Source organism: Muscardinus avellanarius, assembly GCF_963383645.1.
Source record: "Muscardinus avellanarius genome assembly, chromosome: 3".
NCBI lineage: Eukaryota > Metazoa > Chordata > Mammalia > Rodentia > Gliridae > Muscardinus > Muscardinus avellanarius.
The window spans coordinates 6000124-6026061 of record NC_137788.1 but is presented as its reverse complement, the minus strand read 5'-3'; the positions used below and the strand labels follow the sequence as shown (position 1 = coordinate 6026061).

The window sequence follows — 25938 nt, the reverse complement described above, 5'->3', positions numbered from 1 at the left end:
AGGCAGGATAGGGAAAAGTAAATGGGAGGAGACAATAAAGGGAGACCGCAGCTTTATTTATTCATGTATTTGTTTTGAGGAACTGGGGCCTGAACTCAGGGGGACTCTACCTCTGAGCTACACCCCCGTCCCCATTTTATGTTCTTTATTTTGAAACAGGGCCTAAGTAGCTGAGACTTGCCGCAAACCCGCCATCCTCCTGTCTCAGCCTCCCAAGTACTGGGATCACAATGTGCGTCAGCACACCTGAGACTAGCTTTGAATCTACAAAATCTCCATAATGGTGCTCTTCTGCGTCGCCGAGCCCTAAAGGTCTGTTTTTATTGAGGCATAAACTCCTCGCCTTCATCCTCAAGGTCTGTCTTCCTTTGGACCTAAAAGGCTAAAAGTGAACAAGGATCCGCTATAAGCTTGGCGCACTCTGTGTCTAGCTCCGTGTGCTCACGCGCTTTATTTACCTGCAACGTGTAGTTTAGACCGATGAGGAACGTCAGGAGGGAATGTTGTTACAAGGTCAGTGACACCTGGTAGCGCCCACGTGCCACCCATCAACCAGATAGCAAAAGTCTCAAGATTCGGAGAAATATCCCACCCCCAGTCCTGCTCTGAGCCCCCACACCACCCGCTCCCCCACAAAGGGCATCTCCTGTACATAGAAGAGCCTCGCCTTGCTGAAGCAGGCCGTTCTCACTCTGGAGGTGGCCCGCATTCTCTCTTGAACACATACTTCTTATTTTCCTAAACAGCCCTCTGTCTGTGTCTCTGGCTGGCTGGTGCCGAGTTCTGTTACATAAGCCAAGGACCCTGAAGATCCTGAGTTGAGGACCAACTCTTCTCCCATGACATGTCTTGGCAACCCAGATGGGACTTCAGAGGCAACAGAGACATTGACTTTAGTAAGTCTACTGAGATATTTATGTTTTTGTTTTCTACCTGTCTTTGAATTTTTAAATATGTGTGTGCATGGCTGGGTGTGGTGGTACACACTTGTAATCCCAGTACTTGGGAGGCCATGACAGATGGATCGTAGGTTCAAAGCCAGCCTCGTCAACTTAGTGAGGCTCTCAGCAACCTAGTGAGGTCCTGCTTCCAAATAAGAAATAATATCCAATTTGGGAGGAGTGTGGCTTGGTAGACTGCCTCTGGGTTCAATCCTAGTACCAAAAGAAAGTGTGTGTGTGTGTGTGTGTGTGTGTGTGTCCTTAACTTTCACAGACCATATGAGCATCAACTTGGTCTGCCCTTTTTACCATAGCTCCCCATTCTTGGGAGGCAGGGGACTGTCCATGTTGTACACATTCAAATGGCAGTAAGGGGCGGCTGACGCTGTCCCTGGAGGCGTGTTGAGCGGCTTTGAACAATAACGCAGCACAGAAGCTCAGCGGCCCTTTTCCTTTCTCTTCTCCCTCTGCAACTGCAGGACTTCACACAAGCTTCTCAGCTGTCTGTTAGTATTTTATTGTGTAACCTATGCCTGGAATATGAGAAGGAGGCACCTTTTCGATTGATCGATCCTTCTCTCTCTCTCTCTCCCTCTCCCTTTCCCTCTCCCTCTCTCTCTGTCGTACTGGGAATTCAATCCGGAGCATTCTACCTCCAAGCTACATCCCCAAGCCCTAGTTTTTTATTCTTTATTTTGAAGCAGGGTCTCGCTAAGTTGCAGAGGGCCTCAATAAGTAGCGGAGGCTGGCCGCGAACCTGTGGTCTTCCTGTCTCAGCCTCCCCAGTCCTGGGATTACAAATGTGCACCACCATGTCTGGCTGTAGACCTCTTTTGCGACTAAGGGGAAAAGTGTTTTAAAATGCTAGCTAGGAGACTCAGAAGGATTTTCTTTTTTTCTCTCTCTTTTTTCCTGACCAAAGCCCACTCCCCCCCCCCTCTTAGAAGATGAGTGCTGTTGTAACGGCACTGAAGATAGGTCTAAAAAAAAAAAAAGTGCTTAAGCTGGGCGTTGTGGTGCACACTTGTAATCCCAGCATTTGGGAGCCTGAGACAGGAGGATCACGGTTTGCTGACAGCCTCAGCAAGTAGTGATATCCTGTTTTAAATTAAAAATAAGCTGGGTGTGATGGCATGTGCTTGTAACCCCAGCTTATAACTCATGAAAACTTACAGCCAAGCACTGCGGTGCACACATGCAATCCCAGAACTTGGGAGGCTGAAACAGGAGAATAACAGTTTTGAGGACACCTTCAGCAAGTAGCGAGATCCTGTTTTAAATGAAAAATAAGCTGGGTGTGGTGACCCTCAGTAACTTAATGAGACCCTATTTCAAAATAAAAAGGGACTAAGCTGGGCGTGGTGGCGCACGCTTGTAATCCCCGCGCTTGGGAGGCTGAGACAGGAGGATCGCGCAGGTTCAAAGCCAGCCTCAGCTACTTAGTGAGGCTCTCAGCAACTTAGTGAGACCCTGTTTCCAAATAAAAATATAAAATAGGTCTGGGAGTATAGCCCAGAGGTAGAAGGCCTCTCGGTTCCACCCCCAGTACCAATAAAATAAATAAATAAATAAATAAAATTTTAAAAAGGGACTGGGGCTGTAGCTCTGAGGTAGAATGCCAGAATGTCCCTGGGTTCAATTCTTGTGTGTGTGTGTGTGTGTGTGTGTGTGTGTGTGTGTGTGTATAAAATGAGGACAGTTGGCAACTATGACGGTAAAAATGGAGGAGTGGGGGTAACATTCCTGAGATTACAGCATCACTATCCAGCACTGAAATGAATCATTATATCAAAATAATATATTGCATACCTTTTTTCTGGTACTGGGGATTGAACTCGGGGGCATCCTATCTCTGAGTTACACCCCCAGCCCTATTTTATTCTTTATTTTGAAACAGGGTCTCAGTAAGTTGCAGAGGGCCTAAGTAGCTGAGGCTGGCAGTGAACCTGCATCCTCCAGTCTCTGCCTCCCAAGTACTGGGATACATGTGTGCGCCACCAGGCCTGGCTTTGCACAACATTTTTGTTTGTTTGTTTGTTTCTTTGTTTGCTGCACTGGGGATGGAACCTAGGGCATTCTACCTCCAGGCTACACCCCCAGCCCTATTTTTTATTCTTTATTTTGAAACAGGGTCTCACTGAGTTGCAGAGGACCTCACTGAGTAGTAGCTGAGGCTGGCCGTGAACCTGTGATCCTCCAGTCTCAGCCTTCCAGATGCTGGGATTACAAGCGTGCGCCACCACGCCCAGCATGCACACTGTTTAAAAAACCCAGTGACTTGTGGTAGATTGCTTTACTTTTCATAATCTCTTTCCCTTTCTTATTCCTGCCAATGGAATGTTAGCAGATAGGAGAGCAAGGCCTTAAGCCTTGAAAGAACTATCACTATCTGATGACCCAGCTCTCGCTCTGGCACTTTTTTCTGGAACCCAGGGGCTTTTCTCCCTCTACCCAGCAGTAGACCTCTGACTTGGTCTTTCCTGTCTCTCAGCCTGACTCCCCAGAAGCAAGTGTTTTCAGTCCTTTAAACGGTTTCTTCCAGTAATTACCTCGGTATTTTTCAACAGTAGGCCATGTGTCTCTCTCTCCTTGACTGGCTTTACACACTAATAGTGACTTTCTGGAAAGTGTTGTGCAAAGTTTTCTTTTACAGATGTGAAGCCTGAGGGTCAGAGGGGTGAAATGACTGTAGAAGGCCCTGCAGTCTCGGGCACATTCAACATTACGATGCCAGATGTCACACTCTGCCCACCGGACGCGCTGCCCGTGTTCGTGGTGTCACAGGTGTCACAGGACACTTCATAGTTGATGTACACCTGTCATCACACGTCAGGGCTGAGATGAAGTCCCCCAGTCCAACCCTTTACTGACAAGCCTTGCTCGAGTAACTGGCGATGCAGAATCTCTTAGCTCAGCCCCTATTTTCAGGCAGAACACTCCTACCCTGTCGTTTTTGCTCTACATTTGGCAAGTCTGTGTATCGTAGGAGGCACAGACTAAACACGTGCCTGTTTTCAGGGAGCCGCGTCTTTTGCAGCACTAACAGCAGCCATCCATTGCCCTTGTGACCCTGGGTTGCAAACGCAGCCGCTCCCCAGAATGACCCAGATCACCAGAGCAGAGGCTGCTGCCAGCCGGTGACTTTTTTTTTTTTTTTTTTTTTTTTGGTGGTACTGGGGGTGGAACCCCAGTACCTCCGGGCTACACTCTCAGACCTAGTTTATATTTTTTATTTGGAAACAGGGTCTCTTACGCCAGCTCGGCTGGCTTCCAACCTGCGCGATCCTCCTGTCTCCGCCTCCAAGCGCGGGGATGACAAGCGTGGCCACCACGCCCGGCTCGGGTGCTCTTTTTAATGGGTCACCGTTACATTTTGCACTTTGTAAACACTCCAGATCATTCACTGGTGGTACATGTGGTTACAGCATTTTCTTACTGACTGCCCCCCGCATCCTGTGGGCCGCGCAGGAGGGCCTCTCCATCTCGTCTGGGTCCCCGCTGCTCCCCAGTACCTCTAGTTTATGGCATACAGCAGGTGCTCACCAACTACCTGCCTGCGTAGCATCCTTTCCCCTACACAACTGACAGCTTCCCTCCATCCCTACCGGCTGCCTTACGTTTGGAGGACGCTGCGGTCCCCATGCGGTTGCAAACGTTTTCTTCTTCCTATCCTAACCCGGTTTCTCATGCATCAAAGGCCACTTGACCGGACGACACGCGGGGCGTCAAAGCCGGGGCGCGGGCGCGGGCCCTCGGGGTCCGGCCCCCGAGGACTTCCCCTCCCGGCCCGCAGGTCAGGCCGGCGAGGCCGGGCGGAGTGGGCGCGCCTGACATTCGAGGCGGCGCAGGCCGGGGGAATTCAGGCGCCCCGCGGGTGCGGCGCCCAAAGCCCCCAGCGCGGCCCGGGGTGCGGTGGCGGAAGCCACTTCCGTGGGCCGCGGCCCCCGCGCGCGCCCTGATTGGCCGAGTCCGCCGGAAGTAGGCGGGGCCTGCGGTGGCCGGAAGCGGTGCGCTGCCCCGGGCCGCGCGGGGGAAGCGCCGGCCGCTGGGTGCGAGTCTCCCCCGCCTGCGCCCTTGCCCGCACCCTGGGGGCTCGGGGGGCGGCGCGGCCTCCCCGCAGCCCTGCGCCTTCGGCACCTCGCCCGCGGCGCCTGGGGCATTCCGCAGAGCCCTGTCTGCGAACAGGCGGGCCCGGGGCAGCCGCGTTTTGTTTCTGTTTGGCCAAGTTGGTTGTAAAAAGCGCTGCCATACTCGGAGGTCATTGGGATTCTAGTCCTAGAAGGGCGAGTAAGATCTGAGTGTCGAGGGCTTCACAAATGTGAATGGTGACGCTGGGCCCGAGTAGGCGGGAAGCCAGGGCGGTCTTAGCTCAGACGCCCAAGCTCAGAGGGACGGGAATGTGCAGTGCCCTCTCGGTGTGTCCCGTTGTCGCTCTCTATTCTGATTCTGCTCCCATGGTGGCGTCAGATGCCAATATTTTGTAAGTATGAAATGATTCTGGAGGCACACTAACATCCATGGGCGAAGTAATCCATATTCTATCTAGTGCTTCTATTTGTTTTGTTTTTGTGGTGGTGGAGGGTGGAACCCAGGGGCATTCTGCCTCCAAGCTACACCTCCAGCCCCATTTTTTCTTTCTTTGTTTTTTTTTTAAGTTTTTGAAACAGGGTCTCACTGAGTTGGTGAGAAAGTGTACTCTCATTTTCTCAGTGCCTATAATCTACCCTGTACCTACCTACCTGCCCCTCCCTCTCTCTCTCTCTCTCTCTCTCTCTCTCTCTCTCTCTCTCTCTCTGGTACTGGGGATTGAACTAGGACATTCTACCTCCAATCGACACCCACAGCCCCATTTTTTATTCTTTATTTGGAAACAGGGTCTCACTAAGTTGCAGCGAGCCTGCGACCCTCCTTCCTCAGCCTCCCGAATGCTGGGATCACAAGCGTGGCCACCACCTCCGGTTGTACCTAGCCTCTTTCTTTCTGTGTAGAAGCAGTTCCTTCTGCCCCGAATGCCTTCTGCGTCCACATTAGCCCTTCAGTGTGCTCCGTCCTGCAAAACCTGGTTACTGTGCTCACCCCTCCAGGAAACGTCTCTGTATTTCCCTAGCACTTTGTTTATGGAACTTGTTCCTTTCTCTTGAGCCTGTGAAAGCTGTCCGAAGGTGTGTTATCTATACCTGCCTTACAAGACAGGGAAACTCATTCAAGAAATTTTTAAGCCAGGTGTGGTGGTGCACACCTGAAATCCCAGTACCTGGGAGGCTGAGACAGGTTCTAAGTCAGCCTCAGCAACTCAGGCTCTCGGCGTCTTAGCAAGACCCTGTTTCCAAATTAAAAAAAAAAAAAATAGGACTGGGGGTATTGTCTAGAGGTAGAAGGCCCCTGGGTTCCACTCCCAGTACCACACACCACACACACACACACACACACACACACACACACACACACACACACACAAGGAATTTTTATTGCGATCACCACACTATTCTGGGTGCCAGGTTCACCATAGTGAACTAACGATGTCTCCCCTTGTGGAGATTTTGTTCACTTGGAGAAGACAGACCTTACACACACGCACACAAATAGATACAGTCACGTGTGGCCTGGCGGCGGAGACGTGTTCTGAGAAATGCACTGTTAGGCGGTTTCACTGTGTGACCGTCAGGGTGTACTTTACGCACACTAAGACGGCTGTGACATCCTTAATTGGTATAACCTGAGACCACGGAGGCGCGTGTGATCTGCCCTTGACTGAGATGCCATCGGGTGACTGTAAGGCTGGGGTGAAGGCCAGGAAAATGTACTACGAAAGGAGAGCACAAGGAAGGGAGGTGACTTACGGGCGTGAATACACACGGGGCGTGAATACACACATGCCCACTCTTAGTATGTGATCCAGGAACAACCCCCCCCCCCCCCCGTGTAAGAAACCTGAAGGAGATGAGGGAACAAATGGGAGGAAGAGCATTTTATTTATTTATTTACTTATTATTTTTGCAGTACTAGCATTGAACCCAGGGACGCTCTACCCCTGAGCTCCATTCCCAGCCCTTCCTTTGTGTGTGTGTGTGTGTGTGTGTTGCTGAATCCGGGGGCATTCTACTTCTCAGCGACACCCTATTTTTTAAATTTTCATTTTGGAACAGGGTCTCACTAGGTTGCTGAGGCTGTCCTCAAACCTGTGATCCTCCTGTCTCAGCCTCCTCACTGCTGGGATTACAAGCGTGTGCCGCCACGCCACGCCCGGCTTGGTATTACTGGATTTTAATGGTACTCTCCTTCCCAAGGGCTGAGGTAAAAGCTGAGACAGGGCCTGTGCCGGCCAGAGCACGAGGCCTTAGGACCGAGGACATCGAGTTTGGGGGTGATATTGCTTTGAGCGTAACTGTCACAGCCCAAAGAACATTTTCCTCTCAGTGACATTTGGTGACTATCTTCACTGAAATGAATAGGTTTTGGTGACATATTCTTTACCTCCGACTTAAACCCCCAGCCTGATTTTATTTCTTATTTGGAAACAGGTTCTCACTAAGTTGTCGAGGCTGGCTTCGAACCTGTGATCCTCCTGTCTCAGCCTCCCAGGTACTGGGATTACACGCGTGCGCCACCACGCCCCGCCAAGAACAATGTTTTGAGTTAGTCTGTATCCTTTGCACTGTGCTGCGAGTCCTCGGCCCTGGCCGCCTTTCTCAGGGGTTAAGTGGCCGTCCATTCTTGGCACTCGTCGCACAGATGAGACCTGCTGTGGTTTCTCACTGAATTGCTCATCGTGCCCTTGGCTGCTGGTTGGCGTGCACTTCTGTTCACTCACAGGAATGAACCATAATCGTAGCCCAGGCGTCAGCCATCACGACACCAGTGAAAGGCCGCCTTGGGATGAGGCGGCCTGGCTCCCATCCCTGGCTCTTCCTCCTTGGCGGTGGTGGGGTGGGGCAGAACTCTGCCTCTGCTAAACACTCCCCTGCGGCCATCCCCTGAACCCTCACCTGAACCCTCGACTTCTGCTTCCCCCACCTTAGAATAATGACAAGAAGCCAGGTGTGGCGGTGCACGCTTGTCATCCTAGTGTTTGGGAGACTGAGACAGGAGGATCGCAGGTTCACAGCCAGCCTCAGCTACTTAGTGCAGCCCTCTACCACTTAGTGAGACCCTGTTTCAAAATGAAAAATAAAAATTAGGGCCGGGCGTGGTGGCGCAGGCTTGTAATCCCCGCGCTTGGGAGGCGGAGACAGGAGGATCGCAGGTTCGAAGCCAGCCTTGCTGACTTAGGAGACACTGTTTCCAAATAAAAATATATATTAAAAAAATGGGTCGGGGAGTGTAGCCCAGAGGTAGAAGGGTTTCCAGGAACCCCAGTACTACCAAAAAAAAAATTAGGGCTATGGGTGTAGCTCAGAGGTAGAGTGCACCTGGGTTCAAACCCTAATAACACACACACACACGCACGCACGCACGCACGCACGCACATACACACGGAAACAATAAGCCTAACCTGGCAGGCTGGATAAAGAGAAATTAAAGGATTTTCCTCGCTGGGTGAGGCGATGCATGCCTGTGATCCCAGGACTTAGGGAATCGCAGGTTTGAGCCAGCCTCAGCAGCTTGGGGAGTGCTCAGGAACTTGCGAGATCTGTCTGAAAGTGAAGAATTTGGCAAAGGCCTGGGAGTGCAACTTGGAGGTAGAATGTCCCTGGGCTTACTACCGAAAAGGCAGGCAGGCCGGCCGGCCTGAGACTTCTGAGGACTGTGCTGTCCGTATATTCTTGCATAAGAGTAGGTCCCGCGGGAGCTGAGCGTGGCGGCGCACACCTGTAATCCCAGCACTCGGGAGGCTGAGGCAGGAGGCTCGCAGTTCACAGCCAGCCTCGGCTACTTAGGCCTTTGCAACTCAGCGAGACCCTGTTTCAAACTAAAGACTAAAAATAGGGCTGGGGGTGTAGCTCAGAGGTGGAATGCCCCTGGGTTCCATCCCCAGTACCGCAAAAAAAAAAAAAAAAAAGTTCCTGCAGGTGTCTGACAGTGCTGCCCCACCCTGCCCTCCCCTCACGCAGGAGAGGCTATATATAACATGCTGTTTCAGGGGCAGGCCCAAGCCCGCTGCGTGCTGGAGGCCTGCCTGTGTGCGAGCCCCCCAGCGGAAGGCGGCCGTGCTCGGGTTGGGTGTTCCCTCTGTAAGCAGGAGGTTCCCCAGGCACGGCCTTCCCCACAGGTCAGCGTATGGAGGGCTGGTCCCCAGAGCCGGCGGGCAGGTTGGCTTGAGGATAACTCGGAAACATGTGGTCAGGCGCGCAGGCCCCTCTTCCTAGCCTTGGTGTGGCACCATGATGGGGGGTGCTGAGTGGAATAGAAGAAATGAAAGAAACAGACAGGAAGGAGACGGGAAGGGAATAACGTGTCTGTCTGGGAGTTCCGCGCGTTGGCAGGCCCGCCACTCCCTGGCTGGTCTCTCCTATGTTTCTAAGACACCTCCATCGCTACCTGATGCACCGTGTTATCCCACCAGGAAATTAAGCAAAGAGAAGCACACACTCTCTTTTCTTTTCTGTGGTGTTGTTGTTTTTAACTGGAGATTGGGCCCAGGGGCATTCTCTACCTCTGAGCTACACCTCCAGCCCTTTTAAGTTTTTTATTTTGAAACAGGGTCTGGCTAAGTTGCTGAAAGCCCCACTAAGTTGTTGTGATCTCAAACCTGTGACCCTCCTGTCTCCGCCTCCCAAAGCACCGGGTTGACAGGTGCGCGCCACCACGCCTGGCTGAGACATCCATAAGAATCCTACAGTGTGGCAAACTATCGTTATTTAATGATCAGATATGGAGACGGGATTGCAGGTTCGTGCCGACCTCCGCTACTTAGGCCCTCCGTACCACAAAAAAAGAGGAGCCAGGAACCCCTAAAATTTGCCTCTAACTCTCAAGATGGCCCACATCTTCCTTTGAACGTGATGCCTCCCGTTCTTAATGAAACCTCTGCATCTCTGACACACACTGGAATTCTCTGTCCCATACATCTGGGACCCCGTGGTCCTGAGCCCCACCCCGGAATCCTTAGGACCCTCATTTGGACACACGTCTTCTCCCACGACAGTCTAGAGTTGGAGGTAAGTGTTTATAGGCCGTGAACACTTGGGGGTACCGCGGAGGGAACGCCGAGGCAAGATGGCGCCCAGCGAGCCGCTGAGTGCCCGCCGCGGTCTTTCTCTGCCACGGGCCCCTGTCCTCTCTCCCTAGTTACTGCCCCTGCTCCGACTTCTGCCCATTGTCCTCGTTCCCAGCTCTCCTTAGTTTCCTCCTTCCCTGGCCCCAGAATGCCGCATTGCAAGCACTGTGTATGCCCCATAGTATCTTTTTGGACCAAAAAATTGCTTGAGGTTAGGCAGCGGGGACACAGAAGCTCGGAATAGATCTTCCAGGAGGCTTGCAAGTGCAGACCTGACTATGCCACGGACTCAATGCACCTGTCTCTCTCCTTGTTGTTGTTGTTGTTGTTGTTGTTGTTGTTGTTGTTGTTTTCTGGTGCTGGGGATTGAACCCAGGACATTCTACCTCTGAGCTACACTCTCAGCCCCTTTGAAAATTTTGTTTTAATCGGGTGTGGTGGTGCAGGCTTGTCATCCCAGCACTTGGGAGGCTGACACAGGAGGATCCCAGGTTCGCAGCCAGCCTCAGCTACTTAGAGGCCCTGTTTCAAAATAAAGAATAAAGGGACTGGGGATGGAGCTTGGAGGTGGAATGTCGCTGGGTTCCTCCATCCCCAGTACCGCAATAAATAAATAATAATATCTTTTAAACAGGTCTCACTAGATTACTGAGAATCTGGCCTTGAATTTTGCAATCCTCCCAAGTTCTCAAATTACAAACCTACTGAGATTACAGTGTAGGAGTACACCAGATTGCTTGATACACTTCTAGGATGTGTGTGTGTGCGCGTGCGTGTGTGTATATGTGCGTGTGTATGTGTGTGCGTGTGTATATGTGCGTGTGCATGCGTGTGTGTGTGTGTGTGTGTGCGTGTTAAACCTAGGGGCATTCTACTTCCGAGCTACACCCCCAGCCCTATTTTATTTTTTATTTGGGAAAAGAGACTAAGTTGTGAAGGGGCCTCACGAGTTGCTGAGGCTGGCCTCGACCTGCGATCCTCCGATCTCAGCCTCCCTAGTGCTAGGATTACGGGCACGCCCCACCACGCTCAATTGGAGGCATCCTTTTTAGGGAGCTGACTTTGAGGGGCTGTTTTATTTTCCTTTCTAAACTTCTTTTTGTGTGGTACTAGGGATGGAACCCAGGGCATTCTACCTCTGAGCTCCACCCACAGCCATATTTTTATTCTTTATTTTGAAACGGTCTCACTGAGTTGCAGAGGGCCTCGCTAAGTAGCTGAGGCTGTCCGCGAACCGCGATCCTCCTGTCTCAGCTTCCCGAGAGCTGGGATGCCAGTGTTCCCGCCGCGCCCGGCTGTAATCATGCATCTTGACGTTCAGATGGAGGCACGCGGCCCCTGTGCTTTAAGCCTCCCCCAGTTCCACCCCCTCCTGCCCCCTCCCGTGATCAGCGCCATGATCAGTGCTGATAAGTCTGTGTATTTACATCGTGTCTTGAGCTGTTTCCCTCTTCGAGTCTTCCTGCCTCCTTCCCAGCGGCACTCTGGCGGCTTAGACGGCACGTCCACCGGGTCTTGTAAGATCCGCCTCAGCTCCTCACTAGGGATGGGACCCAGGGGCATTCTACCTCCGAGCGACACCCCCAGCCCTAGTTTTTATTCTTTATTTGCCAACGGGGTCTCACTGAGTTGCAGAGGGCCTCACTAAGTAGCCGAGGCTGTCTGTGAACCGCGATCCTCCTGTCTCAGCCTCCCACACGCCGGGATTCCAAGCGTGCGCCACCACGCCCGGCTCCTCACCATCTTTTGCACGGGACCCTCGGTCCCTGAGGAAGGGGCACAGCTGAGGAGAATCAGCCTGCGATTCTTCTGACTCCACGTGTGTGATCTGGGCTCACTGGAGGCTGATAAGACTCATCTTGAGACTCTCAGCTTCAGTGTGGGGGGCGGGGGGAGCCTGGGAAAGAGCTGCCTGGTGTCACTGCGGGGCGGATCGCGGCTCTGCCCACAGACTCTCCCAAGGTGGACAAGTAGGCAGCTCTGAGCTCAGTGAGAATTCAGCCCGGTTAAATGTCACCCTGAAGTGTTAACCGGAGGCCAGGTGGAAATGAGCAGGCCACAGTGAGCTGGTGCCTTTGAGAGGCGACTTGGAATCTGATTTTTATGGCATGACTCTTAGATTCAGCCCGTTCTGCCCAAGGCAGGGCAGGGTGACCCCAAACACTACAGACCAGTGTCTCGGGAAGACAGCGGAGCGCGGGAGGCTCTCAGGAGACTCCTTACTGTTCCTTGAGAACTGCGTGCCAGGCCCTGGGTACCTAGGGACATCGTGTTCACCCTCTCTAAAGAGGGTTGTGGGTCGCCGCACCTGGAAGGATGGGTGGAAGAGCTGAGACCTGCCCAAGAGCAGGGCTTCGGTTCCATCCGGGTTAGTGGCGGCCCAGCGGGCGGGTGGCCACCCCGCTGCTCTGCTGCTCCGTTGCAGGACGCCCAAGCACGTGTGCGTGGTAAGACTGTGGGGCTGGTGACGCGGTCCTGTAATCCCAGGAGGGTGAGAAGAGGAGCAGAGATTGGAGGCCAGCCTCAGCAATTTAGTGAGACCTTCAGCAGCTCATTGAGACCCTGTGTCGAAAAAATAAAATAGGGCTGGGGGTGTAGCTCAGAGGTAGAGTGCCTCTGAATTTAATCCCCAGACTGTCTTTTGTCTGTCTGTCTGTCTGTCTGTCTGTCTGTCTCTCTCTCTCTCTCTCTCTCTCTCTCTCTCTCTCTCTCACACACACACACACACACACACACACACACACACACATTGTGATACCAAAACAAAATAAAAACTGTAATGAGATACCACTTTACACCTGTTCGACCCCCCCCCCCCCCCCCCCCCCCCCCCCCCCCCCCCCCCCCCCCCCCCCCCCCACCCCCCCCCCCCCCCCCCCCCCCCCCCCCCCCCCCCCCAATCCAATTTTATTTCTTATTTGGAAACAGGGTCTCACTAGGTTGATGAGAGTCTGTTGCTGAGCTGTCCTTGAACCTGTGATCCTCCTGTCTCAGCCTCCCGAGTGCTGGGATTGCAAACGTGCACCACCACACCCAGCTTTTTAATCTTTATTTTGAAACAGGGTCTTGCTAAGTGGCCACGGCTGGCCTTTGACGCGATCCTCCTGCCTCAGCCTCCCAGTTAGCGGATTACAGGCGTGTGCCGTGCATGGCGCCCGGCCGAGCACCGTGTTCCTATGGAGTTAGGGGGCGGCAGGTGTTGAGAGTGCACACGCCAGTGAGCCATGAAACAAGCCGTTCAGCAAGGCGAAACCTTTCCACTTCCCAGGACAAAGCCGGGTGGGCAAGCAGGTGGCGCAAGTCCCGGCCACAGCCCCCTGCTTTGCCCTGATTGGTGGGGGCTTAAGCTCACATCTCTGTGTCATTGGCTATTTTCGGAGAGGGCCGGATATTCTAAAACAAAGTTTGGCAAAGAAACAGCGTTTATAGTGCAAAGGTGCTGTGATTGGCTTATTTCTAGGACAGGTGGGAATTTTGAAACAAAGTTTAAGATTCTGGAAGATTCCAGTCAGCCAGAGATTATTAGGGCTAAAATGGCTGAGAATCTGGAAGACTGGTCAACCAAAGCTTAGATGAGCTGGAAATGGCTGCCATCTGACCACCTGTGTGACAGAAAAGATTTTTTTTTTTTTTTTTTTTTTGCAGGTCTCCGGATGGAACCCAAGGGCATTTGACCTCCAAGCCACACCCCCTGCCCTATTTTTTTTTAAATTCTTTTTTTTTTAAACAGGGTCTCACTAAGTTGCAGAGGGCCTCACCAAGTAGCTGAGGCTGACCACGAACTGCAATCCTCCAGTTTCACCCTCCCGAATGCTGGAATTACAAGCGTGCACCACCACGCCTGGCTAAGATTTTTTTTTTGATTTTTTTTTAATTTTTTTATGGTATTGAGGATGGAACTCAGGGGCATTCTACCTCTGAGCTATACCCCCAGCCCTATTTTTTATTCTTTTAATTTTTAAAACTTTTTTTTGTGGTACTGGGGGTGGAACCCAGGGGCTTCCTACCTCTGGGCTATACTCCCAGACCTAGTTTATATTTTATTTGGAAACAGGGTCTCCCTAAGTGGCTGAGGCTGGCTTCAATAACCTTTTTTTGTTTGTTTGTTTGTTTGGTACTGGGGTTCCTGGAAGCCCTTCTACCTCGGGCTATACTCCCAGACCTATTTTGTATTTTTATTTGGAAACAGGGTCTCTTAATCCAGCGCGGCTGGCTTCGAACCTGCGCGATCCTCCTGTCTCTGCCTCCCAAGCGCGGGGATGACAAGCGTGCGCCGCCACGCCCAGCAACAGAAAAGGTTTCTCGACTTCTTTATCCAGGAGCTGGGTTCGCCTCAAATGTCTTAAGGACACACCAGAAGCGTTAACATAGAGATGTACTTTAAGCGGCAAAATCCTTTCCCAAAATGGTCTGGGAAATGTCCCGACAGTGGCCATGGCTAACGTAGGAAAGACCTTCCTGCGGCGCCCAGGCCACTGGGAGCGGGTGGGGTCCTCTGTCGGCTGGCCCCGGGCTCTGGGGGTTTTGAGGTGTGGGCCGGAGGCTGCAGCTGCCAGGGCCGTGTTGGGGGTTCCCGGCCCCGCCCGCTGACTCACAGCCTGCCCGTGACCCCAGCGGCTGCGCGGCCACAGTCCCCCGCTGGCTGTGGTGAGGAGCGGAAAGTTCTCGCGCCCAGAGCCCAGGTTGGTAACATCTGGAGAGGACGGGACCTTGGGTCGGGGAGGACGGAAACTTGGTTCTGAGCGCACGTTTCTGTTCTTTCTTCTTGTCTATTTATAGCCTCTAGCTGGCAGCCTGCTGCATAAAAACGAAGGGAAAGAGACGTTTTACTCCTGAGTTGTTTCTGTACCTGCTACAGATCTTAGCCCAGGCCATCGTGCCCGTGTGGAAGAAAACTGTGACCGTGGACGGTGCAGAGAGGGCCTTCCTGTGTTAGCAGTCAGTGTTCCGTCAGAGGGAGTGGAGATCGGGAGGTCGTGAGAGAGCTTCTCTCTGAACCCACCTGCCAGGTGCCACCATCTACTTGTTTATTTATTTTGTGGTACCGGAGAGTGAACCCGGGAGTGTTCCACCTCTGCGCCGCACCCCAGCCCTGTTTTATTTTTCAGTTGGAAGCAGGGTCTCACTGAGCTGCGGAGGGTCTCCCTAAGTGGCTGAGGCTGGCCTTGGACCTGCGATCCTCCTGTCTCGGCCTCCCAGGTTTCAGGAGTGCAGGGGTGCACCACCACGTCCGGCCTCAGATGCCACTTGTGATTAGAAGGACTCTGTTCCCGAGGCAGCCCGTCCCTGGCAGTGCTGAAGTCTAGGGCTGGTGCCGAGTGTCTACGGAAGTCCCCGAAGGTTCTTGCCACAATTATTTCTGCATTTAAAAAATTTTATTTATTTTTTTGCTGAGGATGTCAAAAGTCTCATGCTTTGGCAGGCGTACGTGTATTCAGCCACACTGTACTGTAGAAATTTCTATGATCTTGCTACTTTTCCACAAGTGTGTGTGTGTGTGTGTGTGTGTGTGTGTGTGTGTGTGTGTGTATTGTGCCCAGGGATATTCTATCTCTGAGCTATACCCCCAACCCTATTTCTTTTTATTTATTTGTTTGTTTGTTTCTTGTTTTTTTTTTCTTGGTGGTACTGGGGTTCCTGGAAACCCTTCTACCTCTGGGGTACCAATATATATATATATATATATATATATATATATATATATATATATATATATATATATTTTTTTTTTTTTTTTTTTTTTAATTTGGAAACAGGGTCTCTTAAGCCAGCGCGGCTGACTTCGAACCTGTGCGATCCTCCTGTCTCTGCCTCCCAAGTGCGGGGATTACAAGCATGCGCCACCACGCCCAGCAATTTATTTATTTTTATTTTTATTTTTATTGCGGGTCTGGGGATAGATCCCAGAGGCATTTGACCTCTGAGCTAACACCCCTTCCCAAATCCTGGGATTACAAATGTGAGCCACCATGCCCGGCTATAATATTCTATTTTTAATTGCTAAAAAAAAAAAAAAAAAAAACACCCAAGTTCTGGTGCTGTGGCAGAGTACAAGTATGGTTGAAAGGTATCCAGTGCCAGGAGGAGGAGCGGCCCCACTCTTGGTATGGCTTTTCTTTTCTTTTTCTTTTTTTTTTTTTTTTGTGGTACTAGGGGTGGAACCTAGATACTTTCTACCTCCAAGCTATACTCCCGGACCTATTTTCTATTTTATTTGGAAACAGGGTCTCACTAAGTTGCTGAGAGCCTCACTCAGTAGCTGAGGCTGGCTTCGAACCCGCGCGATCCTCCTGTCTCCGCCTCCCAAGCGCGGGGATGACAAGCGTGCCCACCGCGCCCGGCCGTATGGCTTGTCTTTCAGTGTGAAATCTGGAGACCGCTCTTCGATTACGCTCCTGGTGGAATCCGCTTGGCTGGAGCCGTGCCCGCGCAGGACGCCGGCATGAGGAACGGCTGCTACAAGGTGGTGGCAGCTGTGCTGTTGGTCATGAGTCTCGAGAGGACGAGAGCCACGCAGGATCCCTGCGGCCGCTGTCCAGCCGGTGAGTCCCAGAGTGACCTGTGCGTTGAGCGGCCGCAAGCCCGGCTTGCCTAGGCTAGCGTCGGGCGGGCGTTGACTGGCAGGTGTCTGTCGGATGCTGCAGGCCAGCCGTGTGAACAGAGGCCAGTTACTTACGCTCTGGGCCTCAACTCTGTCGACTGGGCTAAGAAGAGAACCCGTCAGCCGGGCACGGTGGCGCAGGCCCACAGGCCCAGGACTTGGGAGGCGGAGACAGGAGGATCACAGGTTTGAGATCAGCCTCAGCTACTTAACAAGACTCAGCAAACGAGTGAGACTCCGCTTCAAACATGAACAATAAAATAGGGCTGGAGGTATAGCTTGGAGGTTGAACACCCTCGAGTTCAGTCCCTACAACCACGAATGAATGAATGAATGAGAAAAAAAGAAAGAAAAAGAATGGAAGGAAGGGAGAGAGAAAGGAAGGAAGGGGGGGGTCCTGTGTCTGGGGTTGCTGGGAGGATGCTCTGATGGGCTTGGGGGCCGTGGCTCCTGGCGGCCTCGAGCGGCATCATTTTCTTGTGTGCGGGGCCTCGTCAGCGGCGACGGGCTGACGGAGCGGGGTCAGATGCGGTCAGGCTCTGCCGTGTCCATGGAGGACACTGACCTTCTCCTGGGTCCAGTCAAATTGATCATCTGGGTCAATGGCGACACATCCTTGTTTCTTATACAATAGGTGAAGAAAAGTGATTTTCTGTGCCTTGATGTGTCTCTTTTAATATTTGTACTTTGCTGTTTCTAATTCTGTGGTTATGCTGCAGGCAACCTTGCAAATATTTGATTTTCAGATGTTAATCAACAAAACAGTGCTTAGCACTGGGACGTGTACAAAGCAAAGAAGGCTCTTCCTTTTCTATTCTTTCCCTTTTTTTTTTTTTTTTTTGTGGTACTGGGGGTGGAACCCAGGGGCCTTCTACCTCTGAGCTACACCCCCAGCCCTACTTTATATTTTTTTCGGAGACAAGGGTCTCACTAAGTTCTGAGAGCCTCACTAAGCTCCTGAGGCTGGCTTGGAACCTGCGCAATCCTCCTGTCTCAGCCTCCCAAGCACTGGGATTGCAAGCTGCGCCACCACGCCCGGCTGTGCTTTCTTTCTGGCGCTGGGATTGAACCCCAGGGATGGTCTCCCTCTGAGCTGAGGGTCTGGCTGTATTGTTAAGGCTGACCTCCAACCTGCAGTCCTCCTGTGTCGGCCTCCCAAGTGCTGGGACGGGTGTGTGCCACCACGCCTGGCCAGTGAAAGCTTTGTTTCTTGGTCTAACTTTCCTCTAACCTACATAATGCTTTGAGAGCTGGCTGTCCACTGCTAAACGTGTACACCTATTTTCTGCTTCTCTTAGGTACTTTCTGTCAGAAAAACAAGGACCAAATCTGTGTTCCCTGCCCTCCGAAGAGTTTCTCCAGCAGCGGTGGACAGCGGGCCTGTGATATATGCACCCAGTGTGAAGGTGAGGCCGGCGGGCGAGGGAGGCCAGGCTTCTAGTACTTTTTTTTTGCGATACTAGGGATGGAACCCAGGGACATTTTACCTCCAAGCTAGCTACACTCCAGCCCTATTTTTTATTCCTTATTTTGAAAAAGAGTGTCTCACTGAGTTGCAAAGTAGCCGAGGCGGCCTGCGAACCACAATCCTCCGGTCTCAGCCTCCTGAGTGCCGGGATATAAGCCTGCACCACCAAGTCTCACTTAGTCTCGCTGAGTGCAGAGGGCCTCACTAAGTAGCTGCAGCTGTCTGCGAATGGCCATCCTCCTGCCTCAGCCTCCCGAGTGCTGGGATTCCCAGAAGCCACCACGGCCGGCTTTTCCCTTACCTACTGACTCGTGATCTGTCCGAGACATCTTGCATGTCAAGGGCGGACAGGCCTAGGGGATTACTTATTGAGATGGAGATGACTTACATACAATTGAGCTTTTTAAATAGTAGAGGAAATATTCACTTAACAAGAGACGTTCGCAGTGAGCCCAGTGTAAAACCGTCTTCATGGGAATTGACAAGGACACATTATATTCTGCAGTCAGTAGGAATATTGGCCATTGAATGACTTTTTTTCTTTTTTTTGAGGCGGGTTACTGAGGATTGAACTCAGAAGCAGTCTACCACCAAGCTAGACTCCCAACCCTTTTTTATTTTTTATTCTGAAATAAGCTCTCACTCAATTGCGGAGGCTGGCCACGAACCTGCGATCCTCCCGTCTCAGCCTCCCAAGTACTGGGCTCGCAGGTGAGCGCCACCAGGTCGTGCTGAGTGAGCGCGATTTTTAGTGCAGAGGGTAAACGTGCCCCTGGACTTGGAGGCGGAGCGTGACGCGCACTGGGGGCTTTGCAGGTGTCCTCAGGGTCAAGCAGGCGTGCTCCGCCACCAGTGACGCCGTGTGTGAGTGCAACACCGGATTCCGCTGCGTGGGGCCGGCGTGTGACCTGTGCGAGCCAGACTGTAAGCGAGGCCAAGAACTGACGGCCCGAGGTAGGTTCGCGCCTCCCCCCCTGTTGGCCTCCTGTCGCCCCCTGGGGACACTAGCGGAACGGGGATGGACCAGCGCGTTTAATTAGCCGCGGACTTTCATCAGTGAGATAGTGTTTCCATTGCTCTTCATGAATGGAAGTCTGCCTTGTCACGCATTTTAGATAGATGCGGTGTTCGGCATACTATCAGAATAAACACCAACACTCTTAGGGTTTCGTTCCAAGAGCGGCTCAGCAGGGCTAGGTGCGGGGCACACGCCTGTGATCCCAGCTACGTAGGAGCCTGAAGCAGGAGGATCGCAGGTTGAGGCCAGCCTCAGCAGCTTAGTGAGTCCGTTTCAAATTGAATGTAAAGAAGGCTGGGGGGGGTAGCTCAGTGATAGAGCCTCCCTGGGGTCGAGCCCTAGTATGCCCCACACGCACGCACGTGCACATGGAATTCCTAAACAATCTGCACATGCTACGTTATTATTATTATTAGTAGTAGTAGTAGTAATAGTAGTAGTAGTAGTAGTAGTTAAGTATTGACTTTTTTTTTTTATGGTACTGGGGTGGAACCCAGAGGCTTTCTACCTCTGGGAGATACTCCCAGACCTATTTTTATACTTTATTTGGAAACAGGGTCTCACTAAGTTGCTGAGAGCCTCACTCAGTAGCTGAGGCTGGCTTCGAACCTGTGCGATCCTCCTGTCTCAGCCTCCCAAGCGCGGAGATTACAAGCGTGCGCCACCACGCCCAGCAAGTATTGACTTTTATTACCTATTGATTAACTGATCTCTACTAGACTCTTACTAGAGATTGAACCCAGGAGCATTCTGCAGTGCTCTGAGCCACAACCCCAGCCCGTTTCGTTTTTGAAACAGGGTCTCGCTAAATTGAAGGGCTTGCTAGGTGGCCGAGGCTGCCCTCCGACCTGCGATCCTCCTGTCTCGGTCCGAGCGCTGGGATGAGAGGCGCGCCGCCAGGCCCCGCTCAGCGTCACGTTAACGCGGCTGCTACGTTAAGGGCTTGCCGCTGCTCCTCACAGGGGGCTGCGGGACGATGGGACGCCTCCTTGGCCAGCCTTCGCTCTCCTTCCAGGTTGCAAAGACTGCCCCTGTGGGACATTTAATGACCAGGAAGGAGGCGTCTGTCGACCCTGGACGAAGTACGTACGCTTTCATTTTGCTTACGACAGAGAGTCTGGGATAAACTGAGAGGCAAGGGCGCGGTCAGAGGCCTCTCTCCACCTGCAACGTGGGCCTGCAGCAGCGCAGGGGTCAGGGTGCGGAGCAGCCATCTCCTCCCGGGCATCTCCTCCCGGGCATCTTTTTCCAGGCATCTCCTCCCGGGCATCTCCTCTCGGGCATCTCTTTCCAGGCGTCTCCTCCCGGCATCGTGAGGGATGCGGTTGAACTACCGTCGCCAGCCTCGACACTGTCCCAATCTCCACTTCCTTCTAATCTGAGCTGCCTCTTCCCAGAATGTCACCCACCCTGGGCGCACAGGCACCACAGGGAGCGGGTGGTGAAGTGTGGCTGGTCCTGAGACCCGGTCGCTCCTCGAGCCCGCCCTGTGGACCCTTGCTGGTCCAGGCAGAGTGTGTTGTGCATCCAGGAAACAGCGGTACGGGTGGGAGAGTACACGCTCACACACCTTTAGCAGGCAAAGGGATGTGGTCTGCGCACTCTGATGATGAAAACCTGGGCCTCCCTGGGCCCAGGGATGTGTGCCCGTAATCCTAGGATTTGGGAGGCTAAAATAGGAGGATTGCAGGCTAGAGGCCAGCCTCAACAACTTAGCAAGACCCACAGCAATTTAGAGAGAGCCTGCTTCAAAATAAAAAAAACAAAAAGGGTTGGGGTTGTAGCTCAGAGGTAGAATGTTCTATGGTTCCGTCTCCAGTATCAAAACAAAAATACTCCCCTAATCAAAGCCTGGGCCTCACATTTTATGTCTTTGTTCTTTTTTTTTTCTTTTAGGAACTGGGAACTGGGGGTGGAACCCAGGGACATTCTATCTCTGAGCTACACCCCCAGCCCTATTTATTATTCTTTATTTGGAAACAGGGTCTCAACTGAGTTACGGAGGCCTCACTCAGTAGCTGGGGCTGTCCGCGAACCGCGATCCTCCGGTCTCAGCCTCCCGAATGCTGGGATGACAAGTGTGCGCCACCACGCCGGGCTAAATAGTCATGGTTCTTCACTGTGCCAGGAATGCACAAGTGTCCCAGCGGCCCGTTATTTGCTTCTCATGACAGTCCTGGGAGCAGACAGGGCGCTTGCGCTGCAGCTGAGAAAGCGGAGGCTTAGACAGACGTGCAGCTCACCCGTCAGGGTCGAGGCCCCAGGGTGCACAGCCGCTTTGAAGTCGGCGCTAGAACCCCTGGCTCTGCTCCTTGGTTCTCCTGAGACGCCGGAGCAGGGGCAGAGCGCGGTGAGGGAGGAGGGCCACCAGGCGGAGCAGCCCCAGCCCAGCCCCGAAAGGCTCCCAGCCTGGGAAGGAACAGCCGGCTCCGCGGTGGGGCGGCCGAGTGCCAGCGGAAGGAAGCCGGACAGCCCCGTGGGCCTTCCCGCCACGTCTGCCTCCCTGCCATGGCGTGAGCGCCGCCAGGCTTCGCACTGGGCTCCTCTGTACCCACACTGACCATCCGGACTCTCTCTCTCGCCCCTCAGCTGTTCTCTGGCTGGGAAGTCTGTCCTTGTGAAGGGCACGAAGGACAGGGATGAAGTCTGTGGACCGTCTTCAGCCGCCGCCCCAGGTATCTCGCCCGCCGCCGCGCCCCCCGGGCGAGGGAGCCCGAGCTGGCTTCTGGCCGCTGGGTCACAGCAGCGCATCATGCCCTCCGGCTGCCATGGCATCCCGTCAGCCCCGGCAGCGCCTTCCCCTGCACGCCAGCCTCCGGGAGACACCTGTCGTCCCTCAAGCGTCCGCGGTCCAGCCTGACCCACAGCAGCCAGCAGTGGGCTCATCCCAAGCAGAGGCCGCTGCGCGCCAGGTCGAGGGGGTCGGAGGCCCAGGGTGTCCAGATGCCGCGGAGACGGCTGCTCCATCCCCCGCACCTCTCGGGAAATGTTTTTTGGGTTTTTTTTTTTTTTTTTTTTTTTTTTTTTTTGCGGGTCTGGGGATGGAACCCAAGGGCATTCAACCTCCGAGCTATACCCCCTGCCCTATTTTTTTTATTCTTTATTTTGAAACAGGGCCTCACTGAGTTGCAGAGGGCCTCACTAATTAGCTGAGGCTGTCCGCGAACCGCGATCCTCTCGTTTCAGCCTCCTGAATGCTGGGATTACAAGCGTGTGCCACCACGCCTGGCTGAAATGATTGTTTTTTAAATTTAAATTGTTTTATTTATTTACTTAAATTTGTTTATTTATTTAGTGGTGTTGGGGTGAAACCCAGGTGCATTCTACCTCCAAGCCACACCCCCAGGCCCATTTCCTATTTTATTTATTTTATTTTGGTCTCACAACATGGCTGAGAGCCTCGCTAAGTAGCTGAGGCTGGCTTCAAACCTGCGCGATCCTCCTGTCTCAGCCTTCTAAGTACTGGGATTACAAGCATGTGCCACCATACCCAGCTTGTTTTTAATTTATTTTTATGCTTAGTTTAATTTAATTTATGATTATTTTTGCAGTATTGAGAATTGAACCCACGGGCATTCTACCTCTGAGCCACACCCCCTGACCAATTTTTTATTCTTTATTTTGAAACAGGGTCTCACTAAGTAGCTGAAGCTGGCCACGAACCACGATCCTCCGGTCTCAGCCTCCCAAGTACTGGGATTTCAGGCGTGCGCCAGCATGACTGGCTACTGTTGTTTTTTTTTAAAATGTCATCTAAATTTGCTAATTAGCAGGTTGGAGGTGCCAGGGCGCTGCTTCCCCTGGCTTGGGAGTTGGCATTGTAAGCAGAAACCTAAGCAGGCCCCCAACTGCCCATCCGGCCCTCACCTCTCCCTCCGCCCTCGCCCCTCGTCAAGGCCGCGCTGCGCAGTCCCTGCCCCTCCTTCTGGCGCTGACGACAGCAGCGGCCGTTCTCTTCCTGCTGCTGTGCGTGCTCCAGCTCGCGGTGGTCACCCGGAACAGAAAGAAATGTCTGTACATATTCAAACAACGTAAGTGCAGCGTGACAGTCATAGATACCAGCCCGTGTGTGTGTGTGTGTGTGTGTGTGTGTGTGTGTGTGTGTGTGTTGTGGTCCTGGAGATTGAATCCAGGGACATTCTACCTCTGAGCTAAACCCCAGCCTTATTTTATTTTTCCTTTTGAAACAGGGTCTTGCTAAGTTGTGGAGGCTGGCCTCAAACTTTTGGTCCTCCTGCCTCAGCCTCCCAAGTACAGGCACGTGGCACGTGCAAAGTGAGTTGGAATATCGTGGGAGGTTAGTTTTTTAATGTTAAGGTTAGTCCAGCTGGGCGGTCATAAGCAGGGCCGGTTTCGTCTCCACAGGGCCATGTCAGTGTCTGGACACAGCACCGGTGGTCACGGCTTGGTGCTGGGGGTAGCTACTGGCATCTAGCGAGGGGAGTCCAGGGGGCCGCTAGCCAGGAGGCACAGGCTGGTCCCCGACAAAGACCGACCCAGCCCCCAACGCCAAAGGTGCCGAGACCTTTGCCAAAAGCCTGGGAGGGTGAGACGCAGCCCAGGCTTCTGGGAAAACAAAGTCTCAGGTGTGCGTGCGTGTGTGCGTGCATTCGTGCATGCGTGTGCAGGACACGGCAAAGAGGAATCAAGGCAGTTCACCCACCTGGAGCTGCCCCTCCAGCTGGTCCTCGGCCTCCGCTGCAGTCCACGTCCCCACTGGAGAACTAGGAGAGTTAAAAGTGGGTTTATACCACCAATTCCATCCTTTTGTGTGTGTGTGGGGGGGGGTCCGGGGATTAAACCCAGGGGCATTCTACCTTTGAGCTACACCCCAGCCCTATTGTTTATTCTTTATTTTGAAACAGGGTCTTGCTAAGTTGTGGATGGCCTCACTAAGTAGCTGAGGCTGGCCATGAACCGCAATCCTCCTGTCTCAGCCTCCCAACTACCGGGATTACAAGCGTGCGCCACCATGCCCGGCGTTATTTTTTTTTTTTTTTTTTTGAAACAGAGTCTGAGTTTCCAAGGGCCTCACTGAGCGGCTGAAGCTGGCCTTGAGCCTGGAATCCTGTCTCAGCCTCCCAAGTGCTGGGATGACAGACAGGAGCCAATGCACTCAGCCTGTTTATCTAGGAATAGACCCTGGGATCCGAGGAGCAGGGGTCCGTGCTTAGCAAACAGGAGCCAGACTGTTTTCCAGATGTCTGGGCCGCTTCTGCCTCCCAGCTGTGTCTGAGAGACTCCCGGGCTATTGTTATCTCCGGTGGGCGGGAGTCGCCTCCTGCTGTGGCTTCCCTCTGCATTTCCCTCCTTACTCCATGACCTGAGAGCATCTCCTGTCTGCCGGGCCGCCGTCTCCTCTGTGGAGGGCATCTGGAGTCTGGAGCACTTCCCACAGGCTTGCTGTTCCTTTTACAGGAGATTCACGGAGCCTTTAGTCTGTCGCTCATCTGTACTTTGCTCGTTTGTTCTCCTTTTAAGTTCTGCACCTCTCACGGGACCCCTGAGCCCGAACTGAAGATCTAAACCTGTCAGGCAGGGGTGCACACCTGTAATCCCAGGACTCGGGAGGCTGAGACAGGAGACTCCCAGATTTAAGAGCATTCTCAGCAACTTAGCGAAACTGTTTCAAAATTAAAAACCAAGCTGGGTGTGGCGGTGTGCAGCTGTAATCCCAGTACTTGGGAGGCTGAGACAGGAGGCCAGCCTCGGCAACTCAGTGAGGACTCCTGCAACTTAGTGAGACCCTGGTTCCAAGTTAAAGAAAATCGGTCTGGGGTGGAGCTGGGAGGTAGAATGCCACTGGGTCACCACACAAATAAATAAACTACTAATTAATTAATAAAAGGACTGGGGGTGTAACTCAGGGCTAGAATACCCAAGTTCAGTCCTCAGTACAAAAAAAAATCTACTCCCAGCAAAGTGGTAGCAGAGCCAACAAGGTGAGGGCGACGTTCTTAATGAGACGCTTTTCAGAGGAGTTGTGAGTATTTAGTTGCAGCATAATGCACGTAAAAAGAGCCTTTGGCCATTTCAAGAAAACTTTTCATTTTAAAATGATTAGATACACAGACATTTACCGGCACTGCCATTCACGGAGAATACAAGGTTAAAACAGACGGCAAGCCGGGCGTGCTGTCGCACGCTTAGAATCCCAGCACTCGGGGGGGCTGAGACAGGAGGATCACGGTTTGCAGACAGCCTCAGCCAGTTAGGCCCTCTGCAGCTCAGTGAGACCCTATTTTAAAATAAGGAATAAAAAGCAGGGATGGGGATGTAGCTCGGGGGTCCATGACACTGAGTCCCATCTCCAGTACTGCAAAAAATAAGAATAAAAAAGCAAACAATGAGTGTCTTTTTAATTCTTTTTCAGCATTTATCAGACCAGCACAAACTGCCCAAGAAGAAGATGCCTGTAGCTGCCGCTTTCCCGAGGAAGAAGAAGGAGACCGTGAATTATAAAATGGAAATCCCCAGAGCCCTCCTGGGACTCTTGAAAAGAAACCCAAGAGCAATACGCACCACGCCGCTCCCTGTCCTAAAATGTCAAACACCGCTCTGCGTGCCTGGGATCGCCAGGGAGAGTTTACCTTTCCCCCTAATGCTAATGAGCTCGCCTTTAAAGACACGGCGCAGCCACGGCAGGGGCCACGCCTGTGCCCGCACCGGGGAGGCGGGGCAGGAGGATCGCGGTTCCTGGGCGGCCTCAGCAACTTAGTGAGGCCCTCTGCGATTTAATGAGAGCCTGTTTCC

The 25938-nt window shown here is 52.8% G+C and overlaps 1 protein-coding gene across 1 annotated transcript; it reads left to right on the top strand.

Moving 5' to 3' along the window:
- Positions 1-14532: 14532 nt before the first annotated feature.
- TNFRSF9 (TNF receptor superfamily member 9) lies at positions 14533-25647 on the top strand (the record flags this gene model as incomplete). Its single annotated transcript, XM_080691268.1, has 9 exons — positions 14533-14583; positions 14713-14784; positions 16460-16640; positions 17998-18105; positions 18984-19121; positions 20201-20267; positions 21775-21860; positions 23082-23216; positions 25559-25647. 9 exons carry the CDS (start codon positions 14533-14535, stop codon positions 25645-25647), a joined length of 927 nt encoding a protein of 308 aa, XP_080547394.1.
- Between the last annotated feature and the right edge of the window lie 291 nt (positions 25648-25938).